At 34.0% G+C, this 22,751-nt stretch overlaps 2 protein-coding genes across 10 annotated transcripts in view; one reads left to right on the top strand and one right to left on the bottom strand.

The window, feature by feature from the left end:
• LOC124365942 (D-aspartate oxidase-like) overlaps positions 1 to 2,963 on the top strand; it is a 28,461-nt gene extending 25,498 nt beyond the window's left edge. The window contains exon 7 of one of the 2 annotated variants that reach the window (XM_046822080.1): positions 2,728 to 2,963. In XM_046822080.1, coding sequence (XP_046678036.1) covers positions 2,728 to 2,838 — 111 coding nt within the window. In that variant the 3' untranslated portion in view covers positions 2,839 to 2,963. Of the gene's footprint in view, positions 1 to 1,077; positions 1,776 to 2,727 lie in introns of those variants that run through there. The other variant, XM_046822081.1, reaches the window with a different exon arrangement.
• A 3,733-nt stretch (positions 2,964 to 6,696) lies between these two features.
• LOC124365943 (protein RER1) overlaps positions 6,697 to 22,751 on the bottom strand; it is a 58,344-nt gene continuing 42,289 nt past the window's right edge. For 3 of the 8 annotated variants that reach the window (XM_046822083.1, XM_046822082.1, XM_046822089.1), the window contains 3 exons: positions 19,047 to 19,264; positions 18,363 to 18,437; positions 6,697 to 7,097 (listed from right to left, as the gene is read on the bottom strand). In XM_046822083.1, coding sequence (XP_046678039.1) covers positions 7,017 to 7,097; positions 18,363 to 18,437; positions 19,047 to 19,264 — 374 coding nt within the window. In that variant the 3' untranslated portion in view covers positions 6,697 to 7,016. Of the gene's footprint in view, positions 7,098 to 18,312; positions 18,438 to 19,046; positions 19,265 to 22,751 lie in introns of all 8 variants that reach the window. The other 5 variants (XM_046822086.1, XM_046822088.1, XM_046822087.1 and 2 more) reach the window with 5 other exon arrangements.

Below are 22,751 nucleotides of genomic sequence, written 5' to 3'. Positions count from 1 at the left end.
AATTTTAACCTTGAATATCTAGGAATCAATTTGAGCTTAAGACTTATAAGTACAGGAACAGAAAGCCAATTTGTTTCGTATAAGCACAAAACCCGCTTTTCTTGATATCAACGGAGAAATTTCTTCTAAGAAAGAAATTAATTGTCAACCAACTAGTTCTGGTGGGGGTTTCCGAAATTGGAGAGTATCTGAAGGGTTAAAATGATGGAATATATTTTTCGGAGATCATATTTTTCTTACATGTATAAAACAAACCGCCAGACAGAAAAATAAATCCTAAGTAAACTTCAGCTAACCATGTACATATCCTTGTAATGGAAACTTTCTTAAATAACTAAAGTATATTCAATATTATATGTATGATGGAGTAGTTTCTAGGCTTACATAAGTAAAATATGACTGTAGTCTATTTTTTATTTACTATGCTTAGTAAGATGTTAGGTGTGGGGAATTTAAGAAATTATTACTCTTTGAACACCAATGTCTGATTGATTGGACTACTGAGGTTCATGCAATAACCGCCAAAGTCCAATTGTTCAGCCATCTAGGAAAAAAATATTTTTAGCTTTATTTACAAGCTATTAAAGATTCAACTGGTTTTGTTTTGAAGTAAATAAGAACTATCTTTATCAATTTTATAGTTAGTATCACTAATGATCTTGACAGAGCTGCTTGTTTTTTAGTTACTCTCCTTTTATACTTTAGGCTTATTATAAGAATTTGTTAATAATTTTTCAAAAGAATTATGTAATTCCAGAACAAATATAAGATGTAACCATTTTAAAAATTAAAAATATTTCCGATTTATAAAATTTTTTCAAATTTTTGGTCTAAAGTGATTATTATATAGACGGATAGGGCAGCAACCTCGGGCACTGCTGTCCAAAGGGTTAAACTAGACAACTAAAAAGAAATTGTAATATAAATCACTATTTTACTGTCACATTGTGCACAACTATGGACACGGGAACCCCAGGCTCAGCAAGAAATGCAGCAAAGTACATCCTACAGTTGCTTCAAGTTTGACCCAAATTGTGATCTACTCAGCAACTACAATTGTAATTTTTGTTATTCCAGATTGTGCACAACTACGGACATGGAGCCCAAGGTGTAACCACGGCCCCAGGCTCAGCAAGAAATGCAGCAAAGTACATCCTACAGTTGCTTCAAGTTTGACCCAAATTGTGATCTACTCAGCAACTACAATTGTAATTTTTGTTATTCCAGATTGTGCACAACTACGGACATGGAGCCCAAGGTGTAACCACGGCCCCAGGCTCAGCAAGAAATGCAGCAAAGTACATCCTACAGTTGCTTCAAGTTTGACCCAAATTGTGATCTACTCAGCAACTACAATTGTAATTTTTGTTATTCCAGATTGTGCACAACTACGGACATGGAGCCCAAGGTGTAACCACGGCCCCAGGCTCAGCAAGAAATGCAGCAAAGTACATCCTACAGTTGCTTCAAGTTTGACCCAAATTGTGATCTACTCAGCAACTACAATTGTAATTTTTGTTATTCCAGATTGTGCACAACTACGGACATGGAGCCCAAGGTGTAACCACGGCCCCAGGCTCAGCAAGAAATGCAGCAAAGTACATCCTACAGTTGCTTCAAGTTTGACCCAAATTGTGATCTACTCAGCAACTACAATTGTAATTTTTGTTATTCCAGATTGTGCACAACTACGGACATGGAGCCCAAGGTGTAACCACGGCCCCAGGCTCAGCAAGAAATGCAGCAAAGTACATCCTACAGTTGCTTCAAGTTTGACCCAAATTGTGATCTACTCAGCAACTACAATCGTAATTTTTGTTATTCCAGATTGTGCACAACTACGGACATGGAGCCCAAGGTGTAACCACGGCCCCAGGCTCAGCAAGAAATGCAGCAAAGTACATCCTACAGTTGCTTCAAGTTTGACCCAAATTGTGATCTACTCAGCAACTACAATTGTAATTTTTGTTATTCCAGATTGTGCACAACTACGGACATGGAGCCCAAGGTGTAACCACGGCCCCAGGCTCAGCAAGAAATGCAGCAAAGTACATCCTACAGTTGCTTCAAGTTTGACCCAAATTGTGATCTACTCAGCAACTACAATTGTAATTTTTGTTATTCCAGATTGTGCACAACTACGGACATGGAGCCCAAGGTGTAACCACGGCCCCAGGCTCAGCAAGAAATGCAGCAAAGTACATCCTACAGTTGCTTCAAGTTTGACCCAAATTGTGATCTACTCAGCAACTACAATTGTAATTTTTGTTATTCCAGATTGTGCACAACTACGGACATGGAGCCAAAGGTGTAACCACGACCCCAGGCTCAGCAAGAAATGCAGCAAAGTACATCCTACAGTTGCTTCAAGTTTGACCCAAATTGTGATCTACTCAGCAACTACAATTGTAATTTTTGTTATTCCAGATTGTGCACAACTACGGACATGGAGCCCAAGGTGTAACCACGGCCCCAGGCTCAGCAAGAAATGCAGCAAAGTACATCCTACAGTTGCTTCAAGTTTGACCCAAATTGTGATCTACTCAGCAACTACAATTGTAATTTTTGTTATTCCAGATTGTGCACAACTACGGACATGGAGCCCAAGGTGTAACCACGGCCCCAGGCTCAGCAAGAAATGCAGCAAAGTACATCCTACAGTTGCTTCAAGTTTGACCCAAATTGTGATCTACTCAGCAACTACAATTGTAATTTTTGTTATTCCAGATTGTGCACAACTACGGACATGGAGCCCAAGGTGTAACCACGGCCCCAGGCTCAGCAAAAGATGCAGCCCAGTACGTCCAACAGTTGCTTCAAGTTCAGCCCAAATTGTGATGTAGTCAGCCGGAATGTGTTATTAACATATGAAAATCAATTAAACACAAAATAATGCTTATATTTTAGCATACAAACTAAAGTCTTTGATATATTAAACTTCAGACTATTATATAGAAATAAAATGTAATTATTTATTCCCATCATGAATAGGCACCACTAAAGAATGTTAGACAATGAGACATTAACAGTTGTAAGGGTCTGAATAAACAGATTACATTTTTCTTACAGATTAAGTTTTAATCGAAGTTAACTTAAATAACAGACTTAAAAATGGAATTGATATTGCTCATATGTGGTGTTCTCTAGTTTTTCAAGAAGTTGATGGCCATACCAATTTACTTAAATTGATGAAAAACATTAGATAACTATGAATAGACCTAGTAAAAACGTTAATTTGAATCAATGTTTTTCTTGATTATAGAATTTGCATACTTTTAGATACCTTTTCTTCTAGTTAAAAAGGTATTCTGCTCTGATTTAAAATTATCATCTAGATTTAATATAAATTATTTGTTACTTACAATAAATTACACATGCACTGTTTTTCTTAGCAAAAATGTTTGGAGAATTTGGATAATTTTACCTGCAAAAGTGACTCAATATCTCAGTTTTCTAGTTCTGCCTGTTTGCAGCATGTTGCCTCTTTGCTTGTATACCATAGAGTTTTGTACTACTAAATTTTCTTCCATATATAGTTGGAGCTTTATCAAGACATAGTTTGATGGGTTGCACCTGTATGATGGCCGCTTATTTGCTACCATGCCCTTTCTTGCCATACCATATTGAGATCAGACTTGACTCAATCTTTTAATCAACCATTTGGTACGGACTATTCCCACATACTAAGCTCCATAGTTATATCGATCTCCCATAGTACATTATTAATAAGTATTACAAGTTCACTGTAATGGTACTGAGACAATATCTCCAACTAAAACTGATTTTTTAAAGTTTAATCAATGAATATGTTTGTGGTAGTACATATACAAGGTGTGACTAGAAAATAACCGACTGAGACTGAAAACAAATTTTACTTACTGATATTTTTAATTTGAAGTTATCCCCTTCAATATACTCCCTCCTCGATCTCTACACTGCTCCATGTGAATTTTCCACTTTTTGTTACAATGCTACAGATAATTTTCCTTAACCCGGTTTATGACTTCCGTTACTTTTTCTTTTACTGCTTCAACAGTCTCAAAATCTCGTGGATGATATATGAAGGGAATTTTGGGTTTGGCCAAAAATGTCTTCATTTACAAAGCTTTGTGAGCTGAAACATGTCCTGGTGGAGGATGACTTTTTTCTACAAATCGTTCTGTTTTCTCTGTACACGCTCATAGAATAATTAGGATGCTAATGTAATAATTTTGATTCACTGTCTGCCCCTTCGGTACCCAATAAGTGTGCATGATTTCTTTTAGTATGAAAAAATACAATCATCATAGCCTTGACTTTTGCTTTTGTCATTTTTGTTAGCTGTGAATTTCCAATGCATTGATTAACGTTGTCACCATACAGTTGTTGTAACATTATAAATGTTTCACCTGCAGATTTGATGTTCACACGCTGTCCTTTCTGGATACTAAACATTTTTCTGATGTAGAGACGAAAGGTTAACTGCCTTTATAACTGGTGCTAAGGACGGAATAAGCATGGTAGCCAGATGAAACGAGGGGTGTGAGGGAGTCACTTACCAGTCGTACGATATTCAGTCTTGTTGTGTTCGTTCTATGGCTCAGCCAATACTACTTGTTATTTTCTAGCAACACCTTATATACTACTAAAAACTAGTAGGATCACTAATCCTATTAATTATAAATCCATCACTATAAATAATATTTAAAAATAAGCCAATAAATTAAGAAGTTTGCTAAGATATCAAGACCAGTTGATAGGATATTGGATTTAAACATTTATGATAAATATAAAATGTGACAAGAACTGAAAAATGACAACATTGACCTTAGTTCTAAATTACAAAAGTTGCCCTCTTATTCAGGATGAAAAAAATAATATATAGAGAGGTTGAGCATGCACAAAAATTAAGAAGTAAACAAAAATTAGTGATACATTAAAATCATACTTAAAAACAATAAATTTATACATATAAAATTAAACATATCTCTGAGACCCAACATAAAATTCAGAAGCACGAGCAAGATATTATACAATACAAAAGCACTGCTTCTGCACAATACGTATTGCTCACATTATGGTAGGTAAGTGGACATCTCAGCAAAGCAGTACTTAGACAGGAAGAGAAACAGGAAGGAGAGGTGAAAAGACATCTTTATCCTACCTTATATTTCTATCTTTTTTTATATCATTGCATGGTTTTTCATTGACATAGTTTGGTTCATGACAATTCTATTTATTTTTTGTTCTCTTTTACATTTAACATATTTTTTCATTACTGTAATGTTGACATAAGGAAGATTGAAATATCAAAGGGGATAGTGGAATAATATATAATTGGGCAATATTACTGATGTGGTCTTAAGATACATAATTACATGAAGTAGGTTAAGCTAACATAGTATACTGTGAAAAGAATGTTATCAAACAAAAACTATTTGAGGATTCATACATAAAATTAGCAGATCAACTGTCAAAACAACCCTCAATTGAAGATGGGCCTGTCAAAACAACCTTCAATTGAAGATGGGCCTGTCAAAACAACCCTCAATTGAGGATGGGCCACTCTGGTTACCAATATTAAAAACAGATTTTAACTGGAAAACCTGAACACATCACAAAAATTAGAGAAAAGGCATTGTGAATAAAATTTGAAGACATTCATAGACTGGATCCAGAACAAACATTAAGAGTAAAAAGTAAAACCAAAGAATTTTCTCACCCCTCCCCCAATCCTCACCATTCTGTGTTTTGTCTGCCCTCGTTTACACCTGTATAATATGGTAAGTGCACTCACTTTACAAGGGTGTCAAATATAAACGTGACTGGTTATCTTAAAATTCCGAAGGAGTCATTGACCTAAAGCTGGTTTGATGCACAGGTGGCTTTTAATGGAGAGGGGAGAACCGCAAATCTGTTGGGTCCCTTTATTACCAAAACAAATCATAAGTGAACAAGAAATGCCTGTCTCTATACAGCAGTGAATTATAACCAAGTTTTATCATTTTGAAGGAAAAGGAAGTATTAATAGGCCAGAAGTATTTCTTCTGCACAAAACCCAGGCCACATGAGGCTAACACTATGAGGAAAAAATTGATTGCATCCACCCTATAGTCCATACTTGTCATCTTGTGATTTCAATCTTTTTGGATCTCTCAAAGAAAAGCACTTGTAAAGGCACTGTTGAAGCCAATGAAGTAGTGAAAGCATTCATATTTCAATGGCTAGGAGAATGCCCAAAGAGATTTTACAACCATGGAATAAAAAGTTCCCAATCAAATGGGAAAACGTATTTAAAGGGTGGGACAATACGAATAAAAATAATATATATATTTGTTATATTTAGACAAATACAGTTTTGATAAAAAAATTAAGTCCTGTCTATACTTGATAAACCCTTGTACTTTCCGAAGCCTGAACTCCTTCTGACTTTTATATTGAGGTTTTTTTTAGTTGTGTTTAAGTATGAATTAGCACATTCATCCACAATGTTTTCTAATTTTAATCTTTGTTTTCCTTATATCTTAGATTTCAAAACATTTTTATGTTGATATATGTACAAAATCTTGTTATTCTTTCTAATCATCCATTGACAGTAATGAGCCTTACACCAAGAACTAACTGTACATATCTTAATAATAACTTATCATCAGCCTTTCCTATACTGAAATATTTTACTAAAAATATTGCTGGTTTGGTAGGACACACAAAACACAATAAGTTAACATATTTTTTAATGAAAACAAATATAATAGTCATTTACATGTTACACATCCTTAGTAAAACGTTCATAATAATAGTAATACCACTAAATCGTTCTTTTATCACTGCTGAATTGCACAGACCAAGCCTCTTATCCAATACTGTGATCGATTTCCATAGGAAACATTACTTTTTATAGTCCCACATCAACTAAAGGTGAAAAATGTGTTTTGAAAATAAAGGTTAAGTCCAGGTGTAAAAATGTTTGGGGGCTACAATTCGCGAACCTCCATGCCTCCCTGGAACACAATGCCATACTCAACTCAAACACATTCTTAGATTATGTTCTCATTTCTTTCAAAAACAGCAATCTCTTCCGATTGGTCATCAGACGTTGGTGTCATCGCTATTCCATTCTGTAACAGACCATTCTTTCATCACATGTTTCAACTGAAACAAAACTGCTAAGCTAAAACAACATACATATTAGAAATGCTACTAAAATATCAGTATTTCATTACAGCAAACTGAATTAATTACTGTACAGTAGAATATCAACCTCAATGACATAAATCTCAAGACTATTCTCAATACAAAGTCTATTCATACATGACAGTGATGTTTCAGCAGTGTTAAAATTGACATTTTAATGGTTGATACTGCTCTCCACTTCTTGTAAACAACTGTCCGACACTGTTTGCGGCAGCCTTAGCGAGAGCTCTTTTAGACTAACGATTTTTACTGCCAGACACAAAACTTGCACAACTTTTTGCCAGTTTAAACGCAGCTTGTTCAGTCGAGGTTTGGCTGTGACCGTAATATCAAAACACAACATCACTTTCTTTGTTTTAACCTATGTATCTGATGATCAATCGAAAGTGTGTGAGGAGCAATCGCTCATAGACACAACCGAGGCCTTGGGCGCGATATGAGTGGTAAGTGGCAGGCGGTGACTTATACTATGCACATGGAAAATGCTCTCAACACTGGCCACAAGAGACATGTGCAGCATGACTGTACCACATGAGGCTACTGATCTGCGCCAACTCCAGACATTACATTTTTCTTCTGACATTGAGCCCTCATTGCTGAGCATCATGTCAAACTCAAACGCTCCCTTCTCGACTTTTCTTGTAGTTGCAAATCCACTATTTCCTTCTACAATAGGTGTGTTATCAGGTTTGGTACAAACCATCTGACATACTGGTGAATTTTAAAATCGGGTTGCATCTTGATTCACCTATGAAACAGATAATAATATTCACCGAACTGAACTCTAAGCCTGTTTATAGGGTGAGCATTTTACATTTTAGGCCTGTGAAATCTATCTTAACACGTCTTTTTAAAATGCTATTTTCATTCAAGAGTTGGATAACCTTGTCCAGAGACCCCATTTTGTAGACCGAATAAAACTGATAAAAAAAAAAATAACTGCTTGAATTGCTTGTATAGTGGCCGAGGCCTGAGACAATCGGTCAGCCGACTTTAACTGTCCAATGAATTGTTATGTGTTTGGAGAGCTTGTTGCAACACAGTGATATAACTAACCATGATAAACTCCACTACACTAGTCAAATGGGGCTCGTGAACATAAGTCGATCCTCATTTACAGTTACATAGACGATGTTGAATGAGCGTAAAATACAATGTATCGAAATTAATCAGATCTTGATTCAAGTAGGCCTACCTGTCAAAATATTTCTTAATGTCATAAGTTTGTAGACAGAAAAATTATTTTTGCGATTTTGAGATCTACAGGAAGATTTACGGCTTATTACCGATTTCCCCTGTTGAGTGGCCACCCTGACTATCTATTTAAACTTTTTCTTCTCTTCTCTTACTATTGACTGTGATCCATTTTGCTTGAATTAAACCTCGTCCAAAAATGTATCACCTACTCAAAACCTGCATCTAAGAATGCCTGTATTTCCTTCATAACTTTAATAACCCATACCATATTATCACCTAAAAACTGCAGTGCATTCAGCCCTCCTTCTCAATCCTATATATGATTTATTTATAACAGCATTATAAAAATAAGGATCCTCCCGTTTTACCATCTTCTACTCACACACAACAGCCATCATTACTTTACCGTATTGTATAATTGTATTGAATAAAATAAATAAATATATGTCATATATTCATTAAAAATGCCAATAAATAAAAAATAAAATACTAACATAGGGATATTAACCCATTCGTGACTGAATAAATTACTAAAATTTTTGGACTACAGGACTGGATATTTTCCATGCTTCCGTGTAAGAACAGGTGCACTTTGCATAACACTTACTGTATAACATGCTATGAATATTATAAATGTACCTTAGTTATTCATTGTTATTGTATGAACACAAAATATTAGTTTTTTTAAATATACATAAATATTTACACTATTTACAAATGTTTATTATACTTCTTTAGAAGCTGGTTTGGGTCTGAAATACTTCAAAACATGTTTCCAGATGAAGTGGAACATGAAAATTTTTACATTGGTACACTGTTTCACTTCTTTTTCCCCTGTAAGGCACAAACTTTACATTTTCTTGAGGGCCTGGCTTTGGTGGTTGGAGGTATCTTTTCAATAAAATGCCCCCAAAACTTTCCTTGAAGGAGTGGTGTTTCTCCACAAGCGGGAGGCCTACCAAAGGGTTACCTGAACCCTAAAGGTTTCGTCACAGAAGTGATTGAACACATGTGATTCAGTGCAGTTTTTTTCTAACTGCCTCAAAATTATAGGATTTATTCCATGATTGCTGGTAAAACGTATTGTATTAACATTATTTCGTCCAACAATCCACGTAAAATCACAAAGCCTACCGGTGGGTTATCGTCACTTTCATTATCACTGCTGTCATCGTTTGTACCATCAGACATTTCATTATTTTCATGTATCATGTCATCTTGTTCAATGTCACTTTCCTCATCACCACTTTCATCTAAAACATTAGCAACGTAAGCCGCAAAATCATCCGAATTTACGAACACATCCTTCCGGTCGCGAGACGCCATCTTGACTGTTTACAAACGAAAGAAAGCTGTTTTGCCAAGATGATTTGAGGCAATATCAGATGTTTTTCAGCAACGAAGAAGAAGAAAAACATAGACTTGAATATTGAGAACAAAATATGCAGCAAATGTGAATGCCTCAGCGATCTATCGGCAATATATTCAACTACGTCGATGTCGTGTCTAGCGGACGGGCACTGCCCGTCTTTAGTCGTTGTGCCGCGCGAAGTGAAGGACGGAAACTGCCCGTCCAATGTCTTGAATGGGTTAAAACTATATACAATAAAATATGAATTTAAAACTCAAGCAACTAAAACAAACTCTTGAAAATAATGAATGGATATAACACATAAATTTACAACGCAGGACCAAATAGACCAAGGAAGTGAAAACGGAAACTGATACAGATGATTATGCCTGTACTGCACTGATGCTATAATACAGGGTGCATTATGAAAGTAACATCTCCTAAGAAAAAAAACATTTATTAATCTGATTGGTACAAATGGTTGAAATTCCTCAAAATAGTCTCCTCCTGCAAAACTAAACCTGCGGAGATAGTTCTGCCATGCCTGGAAAACACCCTGGAACTCCTCGACTGGAATGCCTCTAATGAACATTGTAACATGAACTAGAATGCTCTCCACCGATTCCCAGTGCTTTCCCTTCAGCTCTCTCTTCAGTGAGGGGAACAAAAAAAGTAACACATAGCCAAATTGGGGCTGTAAGGAGGCTGGGGCACCAAGTGGATCTTGTTCTGGGTCACGTAGCTGGTACAACGAAAACCATGGTGGCTGGGGGTGTTGTCGTGGTGGAGGATGAAGACCGTGCGCCCCAGCATTTCAGTATCTTAAGCACCTCCAGGTACTAGGCTGCGTTGACAGTTTGTCCTTGCGATACAAACTCAAATGGACGATTCTCTAGACGTCAAAGAAGACGATCAGCATGGTTTTGATGTGAGATTAGCTCATGCTTATTTTTTTGGGTTTGGGAGGAAATTGTGTGTGCCACTCGGAGATCTACCTTCGTGTGATTCTGGATCGTACTTCAACATCCAAGGTTTGTTCCTGGTTTGAGTACAGTTTAAAGCCAGGATCATTTCTAATCAATTCCAACAAATTTTCACTGCATGAAACTTGAACTTCTTTCTATACCTCTGTCAGCGCCTTCAGCACAAGCTTTGCACAGAACTTTCGCATTTGCATATCCTCGGTCACTATTCCATGTGCCACAAATATTGACAAGTTCAGAGAATCATTGATTACCTGGATACTTCACCGTCTGAAATCAAAACTTCACGCACATGCTGGAAGTTTTCATCGGTTTGGACTGTTGTTGGCCTCCATAACGAGGCTTGTCAACGACCTTGAAAGCCTTGTGCACCTTCCGTATTGAGATGCAGAAATGCATTCCTCCTTAAAGGCTTCTAGAAGCAGTTGATAAGTTTCCATTGATTGAATTCTTTCCAAGCCGCACACTAAACTTGATTGCGTACCGCTGTTTCAGTGAGCACTCCATCATACTGTGACACAATAAAAAATCAGTCTTCGTACAAACACACGTCCTACCACTCCTACTTCTTGAAGCAAACTGAGACTGAGCATGTTTGGAAGAGCAGAATCCCCAACACATTATCCGAACAGTCCGAGCGCATTGCAATAGTCACAATTAAATCATGAATATGAATAGGCAATACAATATCAAGGAGATTCAGTTTTAGAGGAAATGTTTTACTGTTGGTGATAATTTAATATTGCTGTACTGCATGGTATTGTATCACAGATATCATATTTGTTCTAAAACTACAATATACAGGGTGAGTCAGAAATATGGTAAAATATTTTAAGACATGATTGTAGAGCTCAAAATAAGAAAAAAATGTTATATAAAGGTAGGTCCGGAAACGCTCCATTACTGAGTAATGGCTGGCGAAAGATTTTGCTTTGTTTTCAGTTCACCTGGTGAAATTAAGTGATTTTGAAAGGTTTTGTTCTTACTTTTTAACTCAAATAAGATGGATATATAAGGGAAATCACTTGAAAAAATCAAATAAAACCACTCTAGAGGTTGTAGTGTGAACAGTTTTTGAGAAAAAGTATGATATTTGCCAAAAATCTAATAACAAAAATACCATCTTAAATGTTTGATGTCAAATAACATTGTTAAATGACCAATAAACAAATTGTTTTTCCTAATACAGATTGTAGAGAATTTAATTCTAAAAACAACCATAATAAACAAAGTTAACTAAATGTGTAAAAAACTTATGATATTGACTCCTCACGTATCACACTACACAGCAAACTTTTGCTGTTTTATAATAAGGAATGAATATCTAATTGGTAACAGCTGGTGCAAAATAAACATTTTTAGTTCAAAATTTTATTTTTAAATACAATAAACATCAACAATCGCTTTAAGTCTCACCAGAAGATTAAAAATGATGCTCTAAATGACCTCTGTTGTTCAAAATGCACGCGTTCAGGCGTCTTCTCATCAAGTTTCAGACCCGTTCAAAAACTCCAGGTGTCTGCTTAATGGTTTCTATTCCATTAGAAAGGTTTAATCGGAGTTCTTCAATGGTATCTATTGGGAAAGAGTAAACTCATTTTTTTTAATGTCCTCAAAGGTAAAAAGTCCAAAAGATTTAAATGATTGATTTGTGAAACTCTCATTTAGGTGTCCACGAACAGCCAGAGAGTAGTGCGCAGGTGCCCCGTCAGGCATAAACCACATGTTTTGGCGCAAATGCAGAGGTACATCATCAAGCAGGTTAGGTAGCTCGTCTCTTAAAAAGTTCAAGTACACCACGCCATTAAGCCTGGGAGGAAGCACGAATACGACAAAATGATCTGACAAAATTATTTGATTTTTCAGGAGAGTTTCCTTATATATATCCATCTTATTTGAGTTGAAAAGTAACAACAAAACCTTTCAGAATCACTTAATTTCACCAGGTGAACTGAAAACAAAGCAAAATCTTTCGCCAGCCATTACTCAGTAATGGAGCGTTTCCGGACCTACCTTTATATAACATTTTTTTCTTATTTTTAACTCTACAATCACGCCTTAAAATATTTTACCATATTTCTGACTCACCCTGTATACATATTGTACATTTTACAATAGAATGTTACTGCACTTTACACACAGAAATTGACAAATGACACAAATTCTGTACATGATGTTCTTGTCTCTTAATAAAATGAGATGGCACTAAAATGGTAAATGAGATAACACTACTGAAAAAGCACATGCAACGCAATTATAAAAATGTTTTGCAAACAATGCAAGCAGTTATTTTATACAGAAACGCTCAGACAGCTTCCATTTTTTGCTACAATTAATAAAAACACCTAAGTATAAATTAAAATATCATTTTAATACTTGATTTGTTAAATAGTTTCCATCATGATAAAGTAAAATGTACTTAAAAGTTGAAATAATGATTTGGACTGATAATATAAGGTGAGGTTTTACAACATTAGTAATGGAAAGAATACATAGTTCTTTATAAACAAAGTAACACAACAGGTTAATATTATTTTATGGAAAAATATTATAAGGCATTACTAGAATTAATTTTTTACTGTGTTGGGAAATTAACAAATACAAGCTGAGGACATTTTTATTAACTTATAAATAAATTCTTCAACAATTTCTTAATTTCAAATGGAATCCAAAATCTAAGTTTGTTAAAAACCAAATATTACCTATACGATTCTTTTTTGAAATTTAAAACTGCTTAATTCTGAAACTAGTTAGGAAATAATAATTACTACTAAATAGTAACTCAATGGATGCAGCAATTAGACAGACAGATAATTTTAATAGTTTATTTATAACAGACAGATGTTTGAACAAGTAATAAATTGTTGGATACTTTCTGTTTTAAGTTAAATAAAATAACAGGTAGAAAATAGTATATACAATAGTCATAAATCAGTTGAATCAAAGTGGTTAAACAGTCATAAATCAGTTGAATCAAAATGGTTAAACACAACAGTCAGTAACACACCAGCACAAACCAAGCTCCACTCATATCTCGTATTAGCGACCAGAATCGGGCTCTAATGAGCTGTAGGTATGTCGTTATTTCTCTGTGTTGTGTTTTCACCTAGCAAATTCTTGACTTCAAATTTATACTCTGCTCGACATAGCATATTTTGTCAATTATTCTACAATTTATTGGTTTTCTTTTTAAACAATAAATATTAGTTTGTTTTATGTTATTATGTGAACTTGCCAGATTCAAGCCTTTGGTTAAGTGAACTGATCATGAATTAACTAGTGATTTAGACGATACTAGTTTTAATGAGAATGAAAGTGTGTTATAAAAGGAAATACTGTGATTGAAAACGAATCTACACAAGACGACTTTGAGGAAATAATTCCTTCAGACAGGATCTATTATACACCTACTAATCTTATCTCATTATTATAAATGTGTATATGTTTGTATTCAAGTGCATTCTATAAACTTTCACCCTTTGAGTGCGATAAATGATTTGTTATGTTATCCCCTTATATTGCCTGCCTGATTTTTTTTATATTTGCAAGCTTTCCATAAAAAAATTGCAACAGTTTTGATCAATAAACACTTGACAGATTTTCATTTTTGTTTTGTTTGTTTTTTTTTTTTTTTGTAATAAAATAAACATATTTCTTCTGGAAAAAATAAAATATAATATAATTTAATACATATTACAACAAAAACTTTTTAGCTTCATTATGTGAAAGTTCATGCAGTTATAAACCAAACTCAAGTATAATATTGTATTTTTTCACAATAAACTAATGCCAACAATAGATAATCAAACTTTTATGTACTTGGCAGCAATAGTTTTTTTTTTAGAAACAACAAAACAAAAGCAATGAAAACTTCCAAATATCAATGTTTATATTATTAAACTAATAAAATGTGAATTGTTCATAGCTTTATGATTTGTTTTCATATCAAAACACAATTACGGAACGAAGTAAACAATGCTACTAGCCAAACGCGTGATTTGCATCTGACAAATTCATTGGATGACAGATCATTACATCATAGTTAATTATCATTCCAAAGATCTACAAGGAAGAAAAACAGGCACTACGATACATTGAAACATATAGAATACAGTTATATAGTTACTTGGATATTTTCAACTGTGTACTATATTAAATACCATCTAAATATGGATCATCGAGATTTCTACTGCATCTGATATGCCGATGCTGCGACACACAAAGGGTTAAACCAAAGTACTACATACTTTTGGACTGATGCTTGAAATATACTTAAAAAATACTAATAGAGAATACCATATTTGGAACACAAATACCTTATGGAAGAGGGTTAAAGAGCGATGGCCAAATCTAAACTCCGAAGAAATTCATAACAACAGAAAATATGATGTGGAAATTTGGTCATGCCAAATGATCCAGTAAAAATGAAATTTGATTTAATGTTTGATCCATTAGATTATCATGCACTGATTAATTAGATTCATGTTCTGATATTTTAATGGAAACGTGTATGCATTGCTACATACAAAATATGAATTTAACCATATCCAACAACTGGCTTTAGAACTAAAAATTTTTGTGTGGTTCGAATGTCTAAAAAAGTCTGGAGAGGCAAATATCTACCATATTTACACTAATCAAATAAATTAATACTTATGGAACAGTAGGCTTGAAACTTTATTCATTTAATAAGGTACCGTACTTAATTAATAATTACACTTTAGTTTTAATTTAACATGCAATTATATTACACACAAAAATTATAATAAACTTCCACAGTTAAAATTACACTTAAATGTAGTAAAATGTTGTTACATTCGTATAAAATCATTAAAAAAATTCAAAATCTCACAGCAGATAACAATACAAGCATATAATAGTGAAGAGAAATAAATTATCTTTGAAAAAATAAAATAATAAGTAGAATTTAGTATTTTATGATACATTATTTTTGAAGAATTTTTAACTTATGATTAAAAATTTGAAAATAAAATATTTGTTTGGAAATAATTAAAAATTATACTTACATATTGACTTTATCAAAATTAGAACATTTAGTTTTAATTACACATAATAAAGTACTTTTTATAGCTTTTGAAGAAGTGAAAAAAATTAAATTAGTGTAATTTTTAAATGAATCTATCTACTGAGTTATGAATAGTACCAGTCAAATTAAAAAAAAACAAAATCTTTAATTGAGTATAAAGTACACCAGTATGTACAGTTTAGCAAAAAATGGTCTGTTTTGTCATGGTCTATGATGAGATAGATACACACACACACATACATGCCAAAATTAGAGCTTTTGGACTTTACGTTTTCTTCAATAAAATGCATGCATGGATGAGGAGAAAGTAAATAGGCTGTTGTTACATCTTGTATGGATGTAATGTGTTAAGTGTGACAATGGCTGATGTCGCATACAGAAGAATGCACTCTTATTAAAGCATTTACACAGCTAAAATAAATTGTCAGTTCTAGATATTGAATATTAATCATACATGTAAATTTGCACTGGCCAGAAAATAATACAGTTATTATTACAACATGCTGATGTGTTACACATCTAGAAAGTATTTCTATATCACAATTAATTGTGTTGTGTATGCTTAGAGAATGACCACCTGATATCTACATAATACAACACTTAATAAGACAACTAAGTTAAGTTGAATTATGCTTAATATTCAGTGTTTTAATTCAGTACTGCATTGTTGGGAAACTCAGTACTTTTTTAGGTACAAAAAGTGGCTCAAAAATCTATTAAAATTTGTTTTAGATATCTTTTAACCCCTTAGCCTACTTCGACGAGACCATCTCGCCGCTAGCGCTATGCACGGTAAAATACTTTGACGAAACCATCTCGCCACCAAGTAGTTCGCCTATTTCTCACAAGATGTCAGCACCATTCAGTCCTAACTTCGTTTCTGTGTTCTTTGCAATAATGGGAATTGAATAATTTAACTTTACAGCTTGGCAACACTGCAGTTGGGGAAGGGGAACATAAACACGACGATCGGAACAAGTAAACAGCTGACTCGAGTAAACAAACTAAGCGTGTGTACAATGGCGCAACATGGAGCTTTACGTAGTAGTGAAATTGATCGTTATATTGACAATGATGGATTTATTTTAAGTGAATCTGATGGTGAAATCGGTTCTAATCATGTGGAAGAAGAGTGGAGGATTGATGGTGATGAAGAATTCAGCGACGATGAGTCTGACAATGCCCTCTCAGATATTGATTTTGAAGAGATGGACGTAGGCCTAAACAATGCCGATGATCCTATGAATGATTTACATTTACAGAATGTTGAAAGACGTTATTAGCAGTGTGGCTTCTGGTGTAACTGGAATATGGAATTTTCCTATATGGAATGACGAGCCAAACGAACCTAAAAATATTGTGTTTTCAGGCAATCAGGTAGGAGTAAATATTCGAAATAATAATTGTATAATAATATTATAATAATTATATTATAATAATTGTATAATAATTCGAAATAATAATAATAATAATAAATAATTGCCAGTAAAAATAAAAAGTGTTTATTTTGTAATTAACATAAAATTAACACAAATTAACAAAATTAAAAAATTAACATTAACTTTTTTTTTTTTTTTTTTTTTTTTGTGAAAAATATAGTTTAGGATGCTTTTATTAAATATCCCAAGTTTTATTAAAATCTAAACAGTACAACTAGAGTAATGGAATTTTAAGTAAAATTCTCCATTTTGGGCCAAATTAATTGGATTTACTGTGGAGTTGAGAGGCTGGAAATACTAGTAGGCCAATGGGTTAATGTCCATAAAGTAATAATAGTTGTACAGTTATAAGTCTGATGGTTTACATACAGAAAATGAAATCAAATGAAAGCTAGTAAATGAAACTGCAGCTCCGCATAAACTTTACCTAGACTCAATTGGATTTAAGACCAATCAAAGCAGTATATAGTAAAAATACTCATATTTCACAAAAAATATGAAATATTACTTTTTTTCTCATCCTTATTTTTTAGAATTTTCACTTTAAGGAAAATAAAATTCATATATATATATATATATATATATATATAAAAAACCTTTACGATACTTCATGCCCTATATTTCCTAAATTATATATTGTTGATATTTATTTCTCCTGGACGCTTATCTAAGCGTAATTAAGTATAACAGAGTTTAAAGAATAGTTTGTATAAAGGAAGATACAGTTCTAATATTTGCCAAGAAACAATTGAACTGAAACTTTTTGTTACAAAGCAATAACATTTGATACAGTTTTTTTTTTTTTTTACATATAAAGGGAACAAAATTATTAGGTTCAATAAAAATCTGTAGACATGTGTAAATAAGTTTTTGTTTGTAATTGATTTGAATTCAAATGCATTTTAAACTATTTATTCCTTGATGCCCAGTTTGGCTAAAAATGCAAATGGCTTATAGAATGCAGGCAGAGAATTAGAAATATCAAGTTTTTACAGGAATTTTCAAAACCCAAAAATTAAAAATCCAGCATCCAAAATTTAAACTGTTATAAATAAAAAAAAACTACAAAAATTAACCAATACCAATAAGAATTGAAAAAAGCTGAACAGAAACTGAACGCACGTAACGGACAGTTAGGCCAGATAGTTCACCTGTCACTTAGCGTTAATCACCTTGCCAGAATCATTCAAGCCTTGGTACTTGGGCTTGCCATGGGTGAAAGGCAGATACCGGTACTTGATCATATGCTGCAACAAACAGAGACACATTCATTACTCAGTATAATATGTTGAAATGGGACAAGCCGTAAACAACCAATTATTGGAAGATTGAACAGGAAAATAAAATTATATTTCAACCTATAGTTATTTAAAGTTTATTGTTAACTTGTTTGTACAAGTTTGACTAGCTCCTTGCAATTAATAGATATAAACTAAAAATTGACAATATAATTTAATCTGAAAATCTTAGTTTTTTAATCTTGTACTAGGGAGAACGGAGAAGGATTTGCAGAGGGAGGGATATAAAAGATTGTGGAAGCAGTATATGTGGAAGAGTGCAACAGAAAAACAAACAATGTTCAGAGTAGCAATCTCGTAAATAGATAATTTACGAAATTCATTTTCCAATTCAGCACAACTGACTGTAAAACACAGCATGACTGTAAAACATAACACATAATAGTGAAACATAATATAAGTCAAAGCAAAATGAGCATTTTCCAATTCAGCACAGCATGACTGTAAAAAAATAACACATAATAGTGAAACATAATATAAGTCAAAGCAAAATGAGCATTTTCTAATGAAGTGGAAGAAATGTTATAATCAGAATCAATAATAAACAGTTGGACTGACCTTGATCTGTCGCTTCATGGTGATACAGAATAGCGTGATGAAGTACATGACCAGGATGGGCCAAAAGACTGGTATGTTGAAACAGTCGAAGAATGTGCACACAGTGGCTATCACCGTCGACTTGGTGACCGAATACCAGAACTTGAACTCTGGTAGGCGGCGGATAAATGGACGGAACTCTTCATTGGCTCTCGTCGGCAGCTCCGGCCCTGCGTCGTCTGTAAAATATTCATTGATTACAAAAAAATGTCACAAATTCATACATGAATAATTCATTGATTTATAATAATACATACATCAGTAGTTACAGAGAACCGAACAAAACAAATCTCAAAAAGAATGATGTACTGTGTTAACAGACAATTTTAGTTAATTACTACCGACAAGTGAAAATGTTGGTTGACAAATTTTATTGGTTGCTGCTTTATTTTTTCTTTATTACATATTCTTACAGAACAGTAATTGTTTACTTATATAATTAGGTTATATAAATAAATCATATTTTAACTTTCAGTTCTTTCAAGGTATTCAGTGGGGGTGTAGAAAGGGCATTCTTGAAGCCAGTCCCTTAATCGATGTCCAAACTGGTGTTGTTCCGTATTCTTCCACTCTCCTGGAAGGGCATTCCACAGCTTTTTTCCCCTGCATGTCTGCATCCTTTCTATGAATGAATTATGTATTGGAAGGTAGTAGTTCGGGGCGAGATGTGTATTGTAGTTATGATGGAGGGCAGCAGTTGGAATCAGCTCAGGGGTTTTGAGGTGTAAATACTTGACAGTTTCCAGGATGTAGAGGTTGACGATGGTGAGAATTTTCAGTTCCTCAAAGGCCTGCCTGCATGATTCTTTTGCTTGAAGGCTTGCAAGGACATGGATAGCTCTTTTTTGATGGAAGTACCTTGGACTTTTTTGTGGGGTCACTTGAAATCAGTAGTTTTTAAAACACATCCCACTGGTGTCCAAGACTTGAAAAACTGTTAAGTGCAGACGCTTAACCAGAGAAACTTTTACAAAGGTTAGGCAAGAATTTGAACATTTGATATGAAGTTTACAAAGGATTTACAACAGTATTCAGTGAGTAATTTTGTTGTTATTAGCAGTAATACAATAGACTAATAATTGTTGTGTACAAAATTACACTATTGGCTTGGACGATTTCAATTTTTTTTAACCAAAATACAGCATTTGCTTCAATTTAAGGTGTCACAAGGTACAAATATATTGCAATTTAAAAATTTTGACATTTGGTACGGAAGGGCATGGGGGTGTGAGCATCCCCATTTTGAAAATAATTTTGTTTGTTCCCCCAATTAGTACTATACACTCCCATTTACAGAATTTTGCCCCCAATCTAATATACTATACAGCCGCATGTGAAACTGACTGACTGACTGATATATGTATACAAATTCTAACCTACTTCTAGAAGTGCTGGAAACTTGAAATTTTGCACGCAGGTACCTTTTGCCGTGTAACCAACAGGAAAAGTCTGAAAACCGGGAATTTTTAATTTTAAACCCCTCAAAAAAATTTGCAAAAAAAACGCGCATTTTTTACCCTTTGCAAGCCTTTTTTGTAATCCCGATAGCGGGCGAACCGTTGGTGCTAGCTCGGATCTGATGAAAAATCGTTAGTCAGGAATGAAGTGAACTACAAAAAAGGTCAAGTGACTTTTTGCTCTATCTCCCATGGTTAAGCGACAAAACGCTCGAATATTTGACATTCCAGAGATTTTTTCGCCAAAAATAATGTTTTTGGGCCCGACAGCGGCCGAACCGTTTGTCGTAGCTCAATTCTGATTGACCCATCAAATTAGCAAATTTCCGCGATCTACAGAAAAGGTCTAGTGACTTTTTGCCATATCTCCATTGGTTTAGCCGAAAAAAACGTGATTATGTGCAATTTTTTTGTAATTTTTACGTGAAAAATTTTTGTTTTTGGAATCGATAGCGGCGAAACCATTGGTCGGAGGTCAAAATAAAACAAAGGTTAGATTTAGGAAATAATATGATCCACAAAAAAAGGTCAAGTGAACTTTTTACTCTATCTCCATTAGTTTGACCGCAAAACGCGATTAAGTGAAAATATTTGGAAATTTTCGCCTAAAAATTTACATTCCGGGCTTGATAGCGGCAAAACGGTTGGTCGTAGCTCAAAACAATTTCAATAGGTCTTAGGAAAGAGCGCAATCTACAAAAAAGATTTAATAACATTTTGCCCTATCCTTAATGGTTTTGGCCGGAAAAACGCGTTTAAACGCATTACTTTTTCCCGTTAAATTTGTGATTCTGGGCTACATTGCAGTCAGCAGTTTGTTTAGCACAAAATTAAAAATGTGATTTCAATACAAAAATAAGGCGATGTACAAAAAAGATTAATTGATTTTTTTTACTCTATCTTGATTGGTTTAGCCGTAAAACGTGATTATGATGAAAATTGTACTCAAAAACTTACCTTCCGGGCTCGATAGTGACCGAACCGATGGTTCTAGCTTAAAACTAAAAACTGTTTTGTTTATTAACTGAAGCGATCTACAAAAAAAGGTTTGGTAGCTTTTAGCTCTTATCTTTATTTTTTTTGGCTAATAAATGTTAATATTATGTAATTTTGACGTGATAATTTTGTTTCTCTGGAGTGTATAGCGGTCGAACCTTCAGTCTTAGATTAAAATATGAAAGTTTTCCAATAATATAAATGACTAGGTGTACAAAAAAAGTCTAGTAGCTTTTATCGTATATCCTTTCGCAAGCCCGAAAATCGCCTTAAATAGTAAAATACAAATACTCCGTATTTGTCGTGAATTGGCAATTTTTGGAGATTTTTTAATTTATATGCGACTAATATTTGTGCAATTCATTCCAGATTCCGATTGCACTTGCTCTGCTAGGTTAACGAGTGAATACAACCCCAGATTTTGAAATTGGCTAAGAGTTAATTAATTTAATGAAATAGTGATTCCTTATCAACACTGTGTTATGGAATGATATTCCTAAATAATTGTAACCTCTGATCAACGTTTTTTTTTATAAAAATTACTGTACACATATTTTTGTAGCACAGACACACATTTCCCAGAAAAGTACAACGCGTTCTTATAACCCCCTATAGCATAACCCCCTCCCGCAAATTTCCTGGTACATGAATTCCTGATTAAATTAGACCCCCTGATCAACCTAATAATCTGATAAAGTTAGTTTTTATTTTGTTTAGACTAAACAATTAACCATAGTTGGCTAGTGCAGTCTTTTCTCCCAAGCTCTGTACTGCAAAACTAGAGGTCGTAAATGAAATCAGATAGCAGAATCCTCCTTCAATTTTAAATTTTCTAAAAGTAAAGGTTTAGTAACTTTTTGTCGTATCTCTAACGGTTAAGCCGCAAAATGCACCTCTTTAAATCAACGCTTTGGTTAAAATTAACCACCCTACTTTCGTAAACGACTGACTAGTATACGTCTACTGGAGCACATCGTGAATTAGCTGAGCGTTAGCGAAGGTAACATTAAACCCCCCTGGAATTTCCTTGTATGACAGATAACCTCCTGAGTAAATTAAACCCCCTGATGTCTTAAACCCCGGGTAACATTAACCCCCCACTGGGAATTTCCTGGTATGACCAGATAAACTCCTGAGTAAATTAAACCCCCTAATCAATTTCTTAATCTGTTTAAAATATTACTGACTTAGGTTGATTACTCTTCAGGTAACA

Source organism: Homalodisca vitripennis, chromosome 7 (assembly GCF_021130785.1).
Source record: "Homalodisca vitripennis isolate AUS2020 chromosome 7, UT_GWSS_2.1, whole genome shotgun sequence".
NCBI lineage: Eukaryota > Metazoa > Arthropoda > Insecta > Hemiptera > Cicadellidae > Homalodisca > Homalodisca vitripennis.
The sequence above is the reverse complement of the archived record's forward strand: the minus strand, read 5'-3'. Positions and strand labels throughout refer to the sequence as shown.